Source organism: Corythoichthys intestinalis, chromosome 20, assembly GCF_030265065.1.
Source record: "Corythoichthys intestinalis isolate RoL2023-P3 chromosome 20, ASM3026506v1, whole genome shotgun sequence".
In the NCBI taxonomy this organism is placed as follows: Eukaryota; Metazoa; Chordata; class Actinopteri; order Syngnathiformes; family Syngnathidae; genus Corythoichthys; species Corythoichthys intestinalis.
This window is the reverse complement of record NC_080414.1, coordinates 36,992,493-37,009,782: the sequence shown is the minus strand read 5'-3', so window position 1 is coordinate 37,009,782 and position 17,290 is coordinate 36,992,493. Positions and strand designations below refer to the sequence as shown.

The 17,290-nt window shown below is 38.8% G+C and overlaps 1 protein-coding gene across 1 annotated transcript in view; it reads left to right on the top strand.

Moving 5' to 3' along the window:
- The window catches only part of stau2 (staufen double-stranded RNA binding protein 2), a 277,129-nt gene that overhangs the window by 89,689 nt on the left and 170,150 nt on the right, over positions 1-17,290 (top strand). Inside the window, exon 8 of the mRNA XM_057824591.1 lies at positions 15,563-15,775. Within this exon, the coding sequence (XP_057680574.1) occupies positions 15,563-15,775 (213 nt within the window). The remainder of the gene's footprint in view (positions 1-15,562; positions 15,776-17,290) is intronic.

Genomic DNA, 17,290 nt, shown 5'->3' with positions numbered 1-17,290 from the left:
TTGACGGGACACAGGGCGTGGGACCGTTTAATATGGCGCCTGCATTGTTGGCGTGGCCGTCAAAGCTGACCAGGTGGAGTTACAAAGAGCTTTTTTTCGTTGAAAATTTTTGTGAATAAATGCTTAAATCCCTGAATTCTTAATAGATATAGATGTAAAAGTCTCGATTCTTGTTTAAAAAGCAGAAAAAGAAAAAGAAAACGTGCAGTTAGCATTTATTTTACATATGTCGAAGTACGATGCTAGTCTCATAGTCAATGTGGCGGCTGCCATATGTAAACAGAGCTTTTCCGGTTAAAATTCTTGTGAATAAATGCTTAAATCCCTGAATTCCGACTAGATATGGATGCAAAAAAGTTTTGATTTTCGGTTAATAGCAAAAAAAAAAAACCAAAAATGTGCATTTAGGATTTATTTTACGTAAATATGTCGAAGTATGATGCTAGTCTGTTAGTCATTGTGGCGGCCACCATATGTAAACAGAGCTTTTCCGGTGAAAATTCTTGTGAATAAATGCTTGAATCCCCTGAATTCTTCATACATATGGACCTAAGACAGTCTCGATTCTTGGTTAAAAGCAAAAAATAAAAAAGTGCAGTTAGCATTTATTTTACGTAAATATGTCGAAGTACGATGCTAGTCTGTTAGTCAATGTGGTAGCCGCCTTATGAAAACAGCTTTTCCAGTGAAACTTCGTGTGAATAAATGCTTAAATCCCTGAATTCATTATAGATATGGACGTAGAACAGTCTTGATTCCTGGTTGAAAGTTAAAAAACCGTGCAGTTAGCATTTATTGTATGTAAATATGTCGAAGAATGATGCTAGTCTGTTAGACAAAGTGGCGGCAGCCTTACAACAAAGAGCTTTTTACGTTGAAAATTCTTGTGAAAAAACTAAATATATAATAATTACTAGAGGCGTGCGAAATTTCCGATTCTTAGATTATTCGCGATTCGGCCGTGGAAGATTGGAAAACGATTCACAAACATCCAAATTCCGATTATTGAATTATACTAGGTAAAGCGGAAATAAAACACAGTCAGCGCGGTCTTCAGGACGCAATGAGGAACGGACCGAGAGTAAATATCATGTTCAACTCATGCCGCTAGATAAAAAAAAAACAATAATACCTGACTGCGGCCATCAGCCACTACAAACAGCGCCCAGTTGCTAGTTGCTACAAACATACGGCTATGGTAGATATCACATATATCTAGAACTCAGTGACGTGCAGTGAGGTTCATGGTTGGTGAGGCACTGACTCCTTTAGTGTCAGATTTCCAAATATATAAACCAAAAAGGGTAGCTTATTCAATTGGCTACTGGTTATTTCATATCTCATCAGCATTCTTCACAAAACACGCACACACGGTACATATTATCGATGTACGTAAAAGTAAGAAAATAACATGCATTTGCTCTCCACCCTCAATGTGTTGGCCGTCGCAATTCTATAATTCATGCAACATAAATGAGAGTAAAGAGTGGTGTACAAAACCACAGAATTCAATTCTGACCTTTAGTGAAATATTCAGTTGTTTTTAAAACTTTTAATTCTGATACTTTAATCAATTTATTACAGATTGCTGAACAAAAAGTGTGAAAAGAAAAACTATTTTATTTATTTTATTTTATTTTAATTTTATTTAAGTCCAAAATTTAGTTTTTAAATATTCTATTGTATTTTTCTTAGTCTAAGCTCTTTAAAAAAAATTTTTTTTTATAAGATTGAAATGAAAACTGTGGTCTTGCGCCTGTCCTTCACCACAAAAAATGCCGTTACTTTCGAAAGGCATAGGTTTGGTCTCAACATTCGTAGGGACGATATAACAGCATAACCTGCATGTAGGTACACTTTTTGCTGGGGACGGGACATTGATAAGACCAAACAGATTGGATGAAGGGGGCAAAGGGCCACATTTCTCATGTATATGAACCTAATTAATTAATTGGCAAAAATGATCAATGCAAAATAAATCCTTATCTACTGATAATAACTTTTACGTGCATTGGTTCTGATGATACACTGTTCCATTCAAACCTTTGTTTTAAAAAAAATACTAAAGAAACATTTTGAAAACTTCCTGAATAAATGTCTGGTTTTTATTAGCAAACATAAACATAATGAAAATAATTCACTTAATAATGGTAGGGTCAATTCTATCCTTACAACATATGGAACTATTGAAAGATCTAAATTCTCTATGTAACTAAACATTATATCATGCAAAAAAGGTAAGGTTGCTTAAAAGTTGGTGGAGACAATTTTAGCATCCTGAAAAGTTGGTAGTGTTATGTCCCTACCGTCCCTATGCAAACCTACGCCCTTTTTGTAAAAGTCCTCCTTATTTTCCTTTACTTTAAAAAATCTCTCCGCCTCAATGGAGAGGATTGCTTCAATTAGATCGTTCTGTGTTCTATTTGACAAGCCAGAAAACACAGTGGGTGTGTCCAGATGTCTAGCTAACCTTTCATCTTTCTCAGCAAAACCATGTAATTGTTCTACATATATGCCACGTTTAGAAGAGCTTACACGCTCATCATTACCACGAAAAGTTAACTCCTGTTTAACTAGGATGCAGGTTGCATTAATGAGGTCTTTCAAACTCTTTCGGTTTTCCTTTACCTTGGCATTGTGGATGTTACCGTTGAGCTTCCTCTGTTCGTCAAAGCCAAATCGATCCTTGAGCTTCCAAAAGTTTTTAAAGCAATCAGGCTTTAAATGTGAGTGGTCGAGCTCTCATGTTTGCTGAGGCTTCGTGGTAGTTTTTTAATGTCACAATATCTCGTGTTAGTCCAGACATTGGCACAAGTTGAGAAGAAATAGAAAGAAATACAGGGAAAGCAGCAAAGGCGATTTTTCGAAGGACAGCCACATAGGCAGTCTTTTCGGGTTTACCAGTACGTTTGAAAAGCGCGAGTTATCTTCTGTCCCATAGTTTGAAGCAAACCTTTTAGCTCCGGTGTTGTTAATCGCGTCCACTTTTGACGGAAAGTCCAGTTTCACGTACGCCCCCTTTCAGTGCGGCAGAGTACTATCTTCCGCAACCTGTGCCTTTTCACTGCGGTTTTATTTCCCATCGGCAAAACTAAATATGTCGCTAACAAACATTAAACTTTAAGGGTTAAAGACATTGGCCAGACTGTGGAAAATCAGGTCAAATAAATGTATCTGGAAACATTATAATGGCGACATGCAGATGTACGGCAACCAGCACGCTCCAATTCCATGTATCAAGCCAGTTTGTTATGGATTGCGCATTCAGAGGTGAGGCTTTACTCGTTGCTGCCGCACCTCTCGTTTCATTTCGTTATTTGAACAGGAAATAGGCAAATTCAGCGATTTTGACTATAAAAAATGTTTGAAATGAGTCATACATAAAGAGCAAACGACAAATATTAATATAAATTTGATGCTATAATTATTTTTTTGTCATGATGACAGGTGAGGCTCTGCCTCACCTGCCTCCCCTGACCGCACGTCACTGCTAGAACTAGATTTGAAATGAGATCCGACGGCCATGTTAGATCATATACCAAGAACTAGATGCAAAATGACAGACTTTCCCGCACTAGTAAACAGGCGCCATCTTAAAGCAGTAGGCTTCTCTAGAAGGCTCTGTTGTAGCGAACCTAATTACTTTTTATCTAAAAAAAAAACAAAACAAAAAAAAACCAAATTGGCAAAATCTTGACTTGAATCTATCTTTAAATGATGAAACAGTTTTAAAACTTTCATGTTGAAAGTAGACAGAAGGGAAATTATGGAATAACGGGAGCAATTTTAACGGTTGATTCACAACATTAAATTAATTGTAGTTTAAAGCTGCCGATACAGAATGGGGACTTGAGTATTTTACTCACTGTTTTTAACGGTTAACTTGATACAGAAATAGTAGTTTGTTTAGCCTGAGAGGATTTTTGAACAATTTTGGAAATAGTGTACCAAAAACGAAAAGCGGGGGGGTGGGGGTTTGTGGTGCATCAATAATCAATTTATAATCGAATCGGAGCCTCTGAATCGTAATCGTAATCAAATCTTTAGGTGCCCAAAGATTCCCGCCTCTAAAAATTACCTTGAATCCTCGAACAAATCACTCCTGAGACAATCCTTCCTGTTTGTATGCAGTACAGCTTTCATAGTTTTACAACAGAAATCCGGCTTTGAATCGCTGCATGTGTCGCTGCGACCAACTATGAATAACTGAAGCGGATTGTGGGATGGCCCCCTACTTGAAGGCGTGGCGCAGTGAAGGTCGAATGGGATCCGTCTATATCATTATGAGGTCTATGATCCTGTATAATAATTATTATTATTAGGGATGTCCCAATCTCATCACATGATCGGGCCCATCAAGACATTTTTCAGAGGATCGTAATCGGGTGAATAGGATCGGGTATTTGATTTAAGAAAATATTTTTATCTGTGTCATGCTCGTACAGCGCCCCAGCCTATCACCCTCCCACCTGCTAAGCAGTGCAGCCGCTTGTTTGGTACTCTAAGTTAACGATGATCGACAGGTTTGTAGCTTTGATCTTGATCAAAGACCCAAATGTGTCAATCATCGTTTAGCTTGTTAAACACTAGAGTTAATGTGCTGTGGCAACTGATTGTGTAAGTGAGAGGCTGTTCTCAGCAGCGTGAGTCAATTTGAGCGGACTCACTCAATAAGCATTTGATAAAGACAAGCTTTTTTCTACGTTATTCTTGTTTGAAAATAATACACATTATAAAGGTGGCACAGTGGGACAGTAACATGTTTGGAACTTTTTTTTTTTTTTTTTTTTTTAAACAAGAACCTTTTTTTTCTTCATTGGATGGGCACTGTTTCAGCAGATTCTCAAAATCAGGCGACTCGGACTGTATAAATATGCGATTGGGACATCCCTAATAATTCTGTAATGAATCGGGTTTTAATATGGCAGTTGTGTTTTGCATTCTGTTCCCGAACGCACCGTGCTACTGACGACAGAGGGAGAGAGGTGAAGAAGAGCTTTTACTTTTTTGTTGGTGTCGGCTATGGTGGACAGTAGCCGTGTTGTGTTGCACAATTTCTGAAATAATGATCAAAAACCTGATGAAGCTTCCTTGCCAATTTTACAATTATAATAATTGTCCCCTTAAGCTATAAAGATGGGCTAACTGAGGTTGGAGGAGGACCGTCAAGATCGTGACGAATCAGGTTCTAATGTGGCGGTCGTGTTTTGCATGCTGTTCCTCAACGTACCGTGTGACTGGCAAGAGAGCGAAAGATGCAAAAGAGTGGGAAGATTTACTTTTCGTGCTCTTTTGTTGGCATCGGCTAGGGCGGACAGTAGCCATGTTGTGTTGTACAAGTTATGAAATTAAAGATTGCAAACCTGTTGAAGCTGGCGACTTCCTTGCCGATGTTACAATAATAATAATAATGATAATGAGTCGTCCTCGAGATCGTAGACATTTTCCGTCCGTATTGTCGAGCAGGTTCACCGACGTGCACACATCACGCTCATATTTCTCTGTGATTGCCTTCTTAATTTCAATGGTAAGCGTCACATTTTTTCTTTTTTCACCACCTGCACTAACCTTTTTGGGACCCATGTTGATTTTCCTCACAAGAAAATCCGCTGTGCTTCAGTCTTACCAGAAAACGCAATTTCGATGATATTATAAATCGTATTTTGAGCATGTTGTCATATGTCGAGACAAATGACGAGTCAAATTTTATGTCTGATGTCGACGTCTTATTGTTTCATTTTCGTAATGCGTTTTTCTGCTCGTTTTTCCTGCACAATACTTGTTTTTGCATCACTCCCTAATGAAAATGCTCAACATGGGACTTGTTTTGCAGTTTTCACCGTAGTACTGTATTTGGAATTGGGCTTAACTCGACACATCACAATTCCTCTTTCATATATTCACCAACATGTCTCAGGTGAGCACCTCTGTCAGCAGAGCCCGTGTTTTCACATCTCATTCCTCCTCTCTCTGCGGCATGAAATTACCCATGAGTCACTGCTAGCGAGCGCCTGGTTTCCCATCCCTCCGCGATGATGAGGGTCGCCACCACCCTCCGAGCCATTTGGCTCATTTAATCCTCCTGTCAGGCAATATCAAGCAGATGTCGGCATCAAAGAGGAACTGATCTATAAATCACAGCTTGTTTGTTGGATTGGAGGCTCCTTTTCAAAGGAGGGACACAAGAGTAGTGGGTCTGAGCCAAGAACCACCCTTCTTACAAGAAGCTACTTACCCATCCCCCCTCATCCAAGAGCTTGTCCATTCAAAATTGATCATATAAAAAGAGCCTTTCTTCCTTCTGATGGACCCCTACTTTCGTCCTTGTCGTAGTTCTCTAGTAGTGTACCTGGGGGATCTTGGACTGGTGACTTTTTCCCCTTAAATTACAAATCTAAGCTCTTGTATACTTATTTGCTTATGCAGCTTCCCGTCTTGATTAGTGTCAAAAGCAGAGTGGCTATGTATGATTGAAAGCAACCTCGAATAGAAAAAGACGAGGCATGAGATTGAAGTCGGATGCATGCGCCCATTTATCTAGAACAGTGGTTCTCGACCTGGGTTCGGTGAGTATGTCTAAGGGGTTTGGGAAGGTTCATACACTATTTTCCTACGCTGACTAAATCTAGGCAAAGTGGTGTTTTAGACTGGTTTGTCCCCAGTCTACAGATTTTATTCCATTTGTTTCAACGGCTATTCCTCTATCTGAAAGGAGGAGGAACTGGTTTGCTCAGTGGAAAGTTGCCTGGCACTGGATATGAGGAAGTAGAACAGACCAACGGGCAGTGTTGGGATGTGTAGCCAAAGATTTTACTCATGTAAGGGTAGCGTTTCTTCAAGATGATACACTTAAAGTGAAAGTTCAGAATTTTTAACATTAGGCTTAATCTTTGAGTTAGCGGGGGTTTAATTAGTCGGTGGAGTTGATTTCAACAAATTTCGTTCAGTTTGTTAGTCATTTAATAGTTTCAGGGCTTCTCAGTGGCTAAGCTAGCACGGGTCAATGGTCCCTTCCAGTGTTGTTTTTGGCAACCATTTTAATTTTTGTCTTAGTTTTAGTATTTTGGACAAAATACTCATTAGTCTTAGTCATATTTTAGTCATTTCAATTTTTTTTCGTCTGCGTCTAGTTTTAGTCAACGAAAACCCAGACAAATTTTGTCTAGTTTAAGTCGACAATTCTTAAAATGTTTTCATCTATAACCTTCAAAAGTTTTAGTCCATGAATAAATAAATAGATAAAAGGTTTCCAACAAGTTCGAATGAGCACATAACAGTAGGGTCTATAAGGACATCACCATATTCATGATGATATTACATGCTCAGCAGGAAAATAGCACATTATTTGCAATTAATTAAACTCACCTGGATGCCACAAACTGTATGTAAATTGTTTTCCAAGAGTATAAGAAGACACCGAGTCACTGCGGTAAATGCTAATGCTAACACAACAAGTTAGTTTCGTGTGTGATGATCACTCTGAACAGACCTTTAAAGGCTAAAGCAACATGGCATATTAGCCTGTGCTCACCGCCCGGTGAGTCTGTGTGTGTGGGGGGCACGTCACATGAGTGACACAACCAAACACTGCTCAATGCGTTCTAACAACACATACAATAAGAAAATATCACACATTGTGAATCTATGACAGAAACTATGGCGAATTTTCATCTGGTTCTCCTGTCGTCAGACGACAAATGGCATCCATCTCGTTATGTTTTAGTCTCCCAAGACACGTTTTCAGCGCATCATTGTGATGTCATTCTCAGGAAAAAATTGTTCGTTGATGAAATATTTTCACTATCGTCATCATTGACGAATCAACACCGGTCCCTTCCTAGCATGCCATTAAAAAAACGATATTAACAGCTCTAACATAGTCAAATTAATTCAAAATGCAGATCGTTATTCAAAATACCCATGCGGATAAAACAATGCCAGACTAAACTGCAGTAATTCACCTTTTTCTGTGGGACTATTTTTTACGATGCGTAATACGACCACAATAGAGAGGATTGCTTCGGCCACCCGTGCTCATGCTGAATTCGAGGAAGGTGGCAAGTCGGGCTTTTCCCACTTGGATGGTACCAGTTGCGATCTCAAAACATTCCAAGGGCTTTTTATTTTAGCCATCAAAAGACATGTTGACCTCCAGCAAACCTGCCTTGTAGTAAGCGATCAAATAGTGGAGGAAAAACGACTGCTAAGGTAAATAGACCACAATGTAAACTGCCTTCTTTAGTTTTACTATTGACGGTTTGCTTTTCGACGGGCAGCACATTTTGTCGAATGACGTCTGAGTGAAGCAACTCGTGAAGTCGGGATACGTTTTTTCTGACTTCGCGACGAGGGCCCCCCAGTTCGAGTGGCGTTTCAATGATATGTATCCTGCTCGGAGGTTGGAAAACTGTGATTTTCCACCTTCCTCGAATGCAGCATCTGTCCTACAGAGTCTTGACTGAAGAGCGGCAACATAGTGAAACGTGCATTTAGAGGTAGTGGAAACAGACACAAGAAATGGGCAAATGAGTTTTTCCCACAAATTCCCGATGAAAAACATTGAAAAATACATACCGTGGATACTTGTTTCTGGCTACGACATAAACACACCGGTGGAAAAAATATCACACCACCCTGCAGCCTACAGAGTTACTGGATTACAAATGTTGCTGTTCATAGTACAGTTATTGACATCATAAGCGGATTTTAAGGGGGGGGGGGGCGCCTGGTGGCCGAAAAGTGTCATTGCATGAAATTGACTTTCCTATATATATAAAAGTTGTAAAGCAATAAAACTGCAACAAATATGAATGAAATGAACAAAAAAATATATTTTTATAATCGGTCAAAATTATTTTTCGAACAGATCATGTGACTACACCTTAGACGGCCATTTGCTTTGCATATAATTTAAAAAAAAAAAAAAAAGAAAGAAATTAGAGGGCAATTTTATTTTTCAAATGATTTTTTAATTTGAAAATATTTTCGTGTTCAAATGCCAATTTTTCAATCTCAAATATTTTTTCGCATTCAAAAACGTTTTCTATGATTGAATTATTTAGACAAAAACGTCCTAGCCAAAATGTGGCCCAAACACAAATCAACATTACTTCAATAAAAAACGTTGCTTCGACCAAAAAAAAAAAGACTCCAATCAAAAAAACAAATTCAAAGAAAAATAGCTTTCATGTGCACTTTCAAATGTATTTTTGCATTCAATTTTTTTTTTTTTTTTGAAGCGACTTTTTTTTTATTGAAAATATATATTTTGATTGAAGCAACTTTTTTTTTTTTTTTTTTTTTTTTAATTTATTATTGAATCAACTTTTTTTTTTTTTGATTGAATAACAAAGACACAAATCTACCTCCATATGGCTCCGCCCAGGGGATACAATTTTTGAATGGGATAACTACATTGGCACGACACCGACGGCCGTACCATATTCAATGGATGACGATCTTGGCGAAAAGTATTGCCTAAGCAGCCTGATTGAGAATTCCCCTCAAGAATGATGGGAAACAAAAAAACGCTCATTGTCAACTCATTATAAATATTGTTGTAAGTTAATTTTATTGCTGACACTGTATTTCTGGGTCATCAACATGTTGTGCCCCCCCCTCGCCCCAAAAGTCAAACTCCACCTATGATTGACATGCAATGGTAACTTTGAATGATTTCATCCTGAAAACATGGCCAAAACTAATTATTGCCTGGGCCATCAGTGATTTTCATGTGTGAATATGTTGTTTGATAGTGGCATGCTAGGACGGGGTCATTACCTCGAGCTAGCTTAGCCATTCAGGAGCCCTGAAACTAGTAAATAACTTATTAACTGCACAGATTTTTTTTAAAAAAATCAACTCCAGCGACTAATTAAACCCCCGCCGACTCGAACATTAAGCCTAATGTCAAAAATTCTGAACGTCCGCTTTAAGACATGTGTTCAGGTGCCTGGTGGAAAATATTGACGTGTGGTTGAAGCAGAGGGGTCCAAACAGGAATGTGAAAATGACCATCGCAATTTTGTTTCACTTCAAACTTTGAACAATCATAACTTGGCAAATATACCACATATCTGCACCAAACTAACCTTGCTTGATGAGAGTCCTTATAGGGTTCTGTTGGGTCATTTGTATCAACCCTACAGCATCAACTAGTGGCAGCAGAAAGTAATTTATTTTACTTGTACTTATCCAGTTCTTTCCAGGTTTGTTACTGTTGTTACAAGACCTTTTGTAATACAACATTTTAAGGCCCATTTCCACATGTCTCTGTTGCCATGACACCCTTTGTTCGCCATTCAAAGGAAGTAGGTCTCTTCATGGACTTCGGAAGCTTATAAAGCCACAAAATTTGGCGCACTTGGTAGAATTGGACAATTTAGAAGGTTCATTTTGGTTTTGAATAAGGGTGTGGCTGCACAAAAACATCTCTGGCAGCCATGCCCACAACACAAAAGAGGTTCCACATAAAAAAGATGTAATTTTCCAGCACATGTTAGTTTCTCATGAGATGATGAGAGAGGGACGATCTGAAACCACGTGCCGTCCGAGTTAGGCTATACTGCGAGGGCCCATTCAGTCCTGCTTGCAGGCTTAGTTTTAGTGGCTCTCTCCATTTTTCGAATGATTAATCCTGTTCTGATTATGAGGCGTCAGAACGTCTTTTAAGCAGTGTTGATTTTGGCAGCCATTTTAATTTTAGTCTTAGTCATATTTTAGTCATTTCAAAATGTGTTAGTTTTAGTCTAGTTTTAGTCGACAAATATTCAAACAAGTTTTAGTCTTAGTCAGGTGTTAGTTTGAGCCAGATCTTCCCGGAACAAGATCCGGCACCTCTTGATTTTGCCCTCCCTGTGTTCCCGGACTTGTTTGGGCAGATCCGGCATCTCTCGTGCATATAAAATAATAATATAAAAACATTGGGGGGAAAGAAGGAGAGGAGACGTTGATGGCTTTCTCCACTTTATTGTGGCAACAATAAGAAAACAATGAAATAATAGCGACTGCCGCAACATTTGACCGCAAACTTTTGCTTCTTGCTCGTCCCCCGCTCGCTTCCTACTACTCACAGCTCTCCAGTCCGAGCGTCTCTTAAACGGATCATGCATAGTCTCTTCTTTTCAGCTTTTTCTTGACAAAGGTATCGAACACACGACGTGCTGACAACTTTTTTTTTATTTTTATTTATTTTTTTTTTATTATCACATGGAGCTAACAGTACGAACACAGCTTGGGGTTCTTGGCAGGCTGAGCTTCTCTATCGCAGTCCCGCATCACGTGACCAAAACAACAGTAATGTTGCGTGCACTTCAGGGTGCCTCGGAAAACATTACATCAGAATATTACACATACAGTAGAAACGGACATTACAGTATGTGATACAATAATAATATGCATAAATTCATTTACACAACAAATACCTAGAATTGCATGTTGTTTATAAAAATTTAACTTCATTTGAAAAAGTCGGAGGTCTGTTGATGCACTGAAAAGCTGGACCAAGAAATCACACGCCTGACATTAAAAAGAAAAAAAATAACCTTGAAATTTGCAGCATCTGGGGAGCAAGCAGCCAGGATCAAATGGTATTTCAACATGCTAAAAAGACAGTTGCATTTACTGTCTTTTTTCAAAAAGAAAGAAGATGGTTCAAAACGAGTCGGAAAAGCCCGTAGAAAAGAAGGAAAAAAATTCCCACAGCATGGCAAGTGGGCATTTGCGTTTTGTTTTCAGCACCATTTTCTGCATATGTTCCAGGACCTGTCCCCGTGCCGTCATCCCTGCACTGTCATGTGTACTTTGCGTTCCGGCACCTTATGATTTACAAATTAAGCACTGGCCTTAGTTGGCAAAAAAATTCAACAGTTTTAGTCTAGTTTTAGTTGACGAAAACTCAAAACATTTTGGACTAGTATTGGTTGACAGATACACAAAGTTTTAGGGAAAAAAACAACAATTTCGAATGAACATTGACAGTCAAGTTAACACTTATTTTCACAACACTAGCTTTATTTTGGTGAGATTTACACAATGAATGCAGTAAAATAATATTCCTGCTGTGCAGGGAGGTACAAGACATATGTAGCTTACAATTTATAAAGAACTTAAGGAAACATAAGTAACATGTTTGGAAATTAAAATTGGTCAAGCCCTGAAAACAACACAAAACTAATAAACAACTCCTGGCCCACTCTGACCAAGTCCAAATTGAATTGCACTGTGTAACTTTGAATATATATTGGAGTCAACACAGTTATTCCTATTACAAGCACAACTCATGTGCTAATGTCAATTTGAAAAGTTCGCTAAAACACGTTTTTTTCTTTTTCACCACTCTTCAACATAACTGACATAACAATAGAACTCTTATCACAAATCTTTGTCCATAACAGTATTGTCCTGGCTGGTTTTATAATTACTTTATGTGTGAATTTTTCCACATTGTTTAGCGCACATCAAACACTAACTCAATTTAGCACATATAGGAAACTCACCAGGATAGGTTTAGTTCGACAAACTTTCCTATCCTTGGCTCAATAGCCACTGGACTCGTCTCCAACACCTTCGAGCTGTTATTTTTCTTAGACAACTTACTTGGAAGCTTCTGGAAGTTTTTTTTTTTTTTTTTTTTTACACCAAATGTCGTGCATAGCTGAAACTCTTCACTCCATTTACACCAAAAAATGTGGAAAATACATGGCGGAAAACACTCAGGTGACTTCAAGTTCTGCTCTGAGACCCCCAATTTGGCCAAATGTCAGAATTGTCTGGTATGCATGTGTGATACATCATTGGAAAACGTAAAATCTTAAATTTTCGGGGGGAAGAAAAATTTTGAACTGGAGGGCTTTTTTTTGAAAATGTTTTTCAAACAGCAAAACCCTATCTGGAGGTGAGAGCACGCGAGAACAGAATTACAGATGCCATGACTTTAACGAGTTATTATCACATACTTTCCTTGTTTCGATCCAAAAACTCCATGTAGCATGTATCACTGAGTTTCAAGACACAGCTGTGAATGGCGACAGCTGGGTTTTTTGGGGATTTTATGGGTGAAACATGGTAATATAACAAAGGTCGCGATGCAGAAGTCGCAGACATCAAGGAGTGGTCGAGATTTTCTTTTTCATATATTTACCCTTTTAAACTTTTTTTTTTTTTTTTCATTTTTCTTTGGATCGATTATCATCTAACATATCGGAGAAAATGCAACAGTAACAAAAAAAATACATTTAAGCTATAGTTATGAGGTAGATATCAGTGACTTTTTTACAGACGCCATTTTTTTTCATTGTGAGGTCATTTGTTTAAAAGTTTAAAATATGCGAGTCAATAATTTTTTTAAGTAGTTTTTTTTTAAACGGAATATTAGACATCAATTAATGATTCTAAGCTAAAAATGACAAACATTTTGAATAATAAATATAATCAATTACCTTCGTTTTATGGCTGGGTTGAAACAAAAGCGGTTGCGCGACATCTGTAAATGGGGGTTTCCAGGGTAAAACGGACAAATTAAAAATAGTTTGGGGGCTTAATGCGCTATGAATCTGCTATGGCAGCATATAGAAATATTGCTCTATCAAACACAATGCTTGTTTTGGCTTAAAATACAGCAGTTTCTTTTTAAACAGGAGTGCAAGAGCAGAAACTGCTTTTTCAGTCTTGTCTGTGTTTTCCGCCATAAATTATAATGATAATGGACCGTTTGCTGAACAAAACTATGGCTTAAAATGACTTGTAACAACTTACGTTCGCATAAATATGAGCGTGTCCAACTTTGATGCGCGGCTTGAGATTCGTAGTAGTTATTTTCTCCACCAAGTGTGTGGCCACAACCGCCACTTGTCTCCCACGGGGACAGTGCACTGCCTGGATTACAGTTAAAATGCGACCTTGAATCCTCGCGCTTGCAGCCGCCATTGTTGTTGATAGATTACTGCTCATCTGCACTGCCTCAGGGGAGGGTGGGGACGTGCGCAAGTCACGTGAATTGACCACTCAGAATCAGGCTGACTGACTACAGCACCCAAAAAAAATTACGGGCACAACTATCAAATGTCCCGCATTGTGAACACATGGCTGGGTATGATGGCGCATTTTCATCTCGTTGTCGTCAGACGTAAATTGGCAATCTTTTCGTCACGTTAGAGTCATCCAAAACGCGTTTTTGGTGCGTCATCATGACATCTTAATGAAGAAAATGTTCGTTAACGAAATTTTTTCGTTGTCGTTGACAAAAACAATACTGCTTCTAAGACAAACAAAAAGAAGTCCAGTTGCAATCGATTGAATCCCGAGTGTGAAGGTAGAAGTACAGTGACGGATGAGGAGCGTATGCTTCCTAAATTGTTTTGCTGATGAGAAATTCAATAGTGACTGTTAAGCTAAAAAATGTCATTTTATATTACAGTCATTTTAAATGTGACAATGTCAGTGATCAACTTGTCAGCATTGTCATTTGTGCTTCAAGAACATCCTGCTTTACGTCCAGTTGAGCGTAGTCATTGTAGAGGAATGTCAACAGAAAAAGCTAAAAACCGTAGTGTAAGTGTTGGCCACGCATGAGTGCTTGGCAGTCACATCATTAGAAAAATAGGTGGTTTTAAGTACACTTAAGGATTCATGTTTTGTTCATACACTACTTTGATGTGATTGCCACAATTAGCGTAATGTTATTTTGTGAACTGAAATCTGCATGCAGTTATTATTGAATGGGCAATAACAGGGACATTATCCCTCAGTTCCTGTAATGGTGTAGAATTGGCCTCTGCTGTTGTTGTGTCAACTATCTCAGGAACGCTCATGGTTCCACTTATCAGTTTTAATCAGTTCAGCGAGTTGAAATTAGCCATTTGGAGTTTTGTTTGATTGCAACAATTTGCGCTGCGAGCACCACGAATTGCTCTGCTCTGATTAAGGACCAGTTAATGAACACAGCTTTAAAATGTCAAACAAAAATAAAATATTTTGTTTCGAGCAACACGTACTGTGGTTTGAGCGTGAAACACAATTCCTTCTTTTTGTGTTTATATAAATAATGTTTTAGAGAGCCACACCTGCTACTCTGTCTCTTTTCCCCTCATACACACACTGTACTCGCAGACCCTGCTCTCGTACTTCACAGGAAGTAGATGTGATTGCAGAAGCATGACCTAACGCCAGCCGGTGTTTGTTTTAGGTCTCCCAGGTGACCAGAGGCTAGAGGAAGGAAACTGAGCCCTCATCACTAGAGACTGTCATCTAGGAGCATGTTTCTTTTAATGTGTTCTTGTACGTCAGTGCCTGTGTGTGTCTTGTATATGAATAACATGAGTATATGGGTGGGTAGTACTGTGACCATTGAGAGCAGATGTTTTAGACCACCTGGTTAAGATGCTTGCAGAGTGTGCTGCACACGCTTCCTAACACACACCATGAACAAAAAGACGAAAACGTGCATTCACAAGATTTCCCTGCGCACATTCGGGCAAACACGCCTCGGTCCTGTTTCATGTACAGTGTCTGACCGAGAAAATCTGAAACGAAATCAAGACGAAACGCCTTTTCTACTTGACAGGTGTTGAAGGAGAGCGGACCCCCACACATGAAAAGCTTCCTGACCCGTGTCACCGTTGGGGAATTTTCAGCCGAGGGTGAGGGCAACAGCAAAAAGCTGTCCAAGAAGCGTGCCGCTATTTCCATCCTGCAGGACTTGAAGAAACTACCCTTCATTCCGGTTGTGGAGAAACCCAAAACGCACTACAAAAAGCGCACCAAGACCATCCTCAAGGTATACGCAATGCTGTTGTGTCATTCTGATAAACTATATACAGTGGTATGAAAAAGTATCTGAACCAGTTGGAATTTCTCATATTTCTTCATAAAATCACCATCAAATGTGATCTGATTTTTGTCAGAATCGCACAGATGAAAATAAAGTGCCTGCTTTAACTAAAACCACCCAGACATTTATAGGTTTTCATATTTTAATGAGGATAGCATGCAAACAATGACAGAAGGGGAACAAATAAGTAAGTGAACCCTCTCCCTAATGCAGTACTTCTCAAATAGTGGGGCGGGCCCCCCAGGGTGCCGCATGTGACCTGGGGGAACATGCTTTTTTGCAGAACTAGAATAAATTGTAATTGCACATCTGCTGAGTGGGTGGAAGTGGCGCTCTCATTTTCAGCATTTGCGCAGTATTTTTGAACCAAACGAGCACACAGCAAAGAGCACTGGAGATATGAAAAGCTTAGATAAAGAAATATGACAAAGCGTATGTAACATTTGGCTTTTGATTTTTAGTACAGTGGGAGACAAGGAAAGACCAGTTTGTTAATTTGTCTAAAAATGTTTGCAGCGGAGAGCAGGAATTTTTTTTTTCAGTGAAAAGGTGCCGAATTTTGCCAACAATCGTCCCACTTTGTCCGTGTTACATCAGCAAACCAGCGAGCACTGTCAGCATCACATAAGGTGGCATACCAGGTTGCTCAATGCAAAATAACCCAACACCACAGCAAAGGAGCTGATACTGTCTGCAGCAAAAATAAAAACTGTCTCTCTGTCCAATGACACTGTCGTTTTTGTTCTATTAATTTTTGTTTTTTTCAGTCTAATGGTTTGGCATATTGTCCTCTTGAGTTGCTAATCAATTCGACTTTATGATTTTTTGATTTTATTATTTTTTTCAGTGTCAAGGAAAAGGACACAATGTTATCCAGAGGTGGACTTATATTATTATAATAATAAGAATTTTGTAGACAAATGATACTACGGTATATTTACAGTGGCGGCAGAGAGTTGGGGGGGCGCGGAACGTTTACGTCTTCCTATGGGGAAGCGTAACACAAAATAATTGAGAAGCACTGCCCTAATGAGACTTAAAGAGCAATTTTAACAAAATTTCCCAAACATTTTAAGTCAGGTGTGTCCCCAATCACTGATGAGTGGTTTAAAGCTGCCCTGCCCTCTATAAAACGCACACCTGGTACCAAATGTCTTGATGAGAAGCATTGTCTAATGTGCATCATGGCTCGGTCAAAAGAGCTGTCTGAAGACCTGCGATAAAGGATTGTTGATTTGTATAAAGCTGGGAAAGGGAATGCTTATGACAGATTTTTTTTTTTTTTTTGGTATCTGATTGGGACTCCATCGGCAGATTCTTAATATCAGGTGACTGACTCGTGTGCAAAAATATGTGATTGGAACATCCCTACTTCAAAGACCACCAAAAAAGTCCTGTTGCAATTGATTGACTGCCTCTTTGGATAAAATGACCTCCTGGATGAATAAAAAATATTCAGAC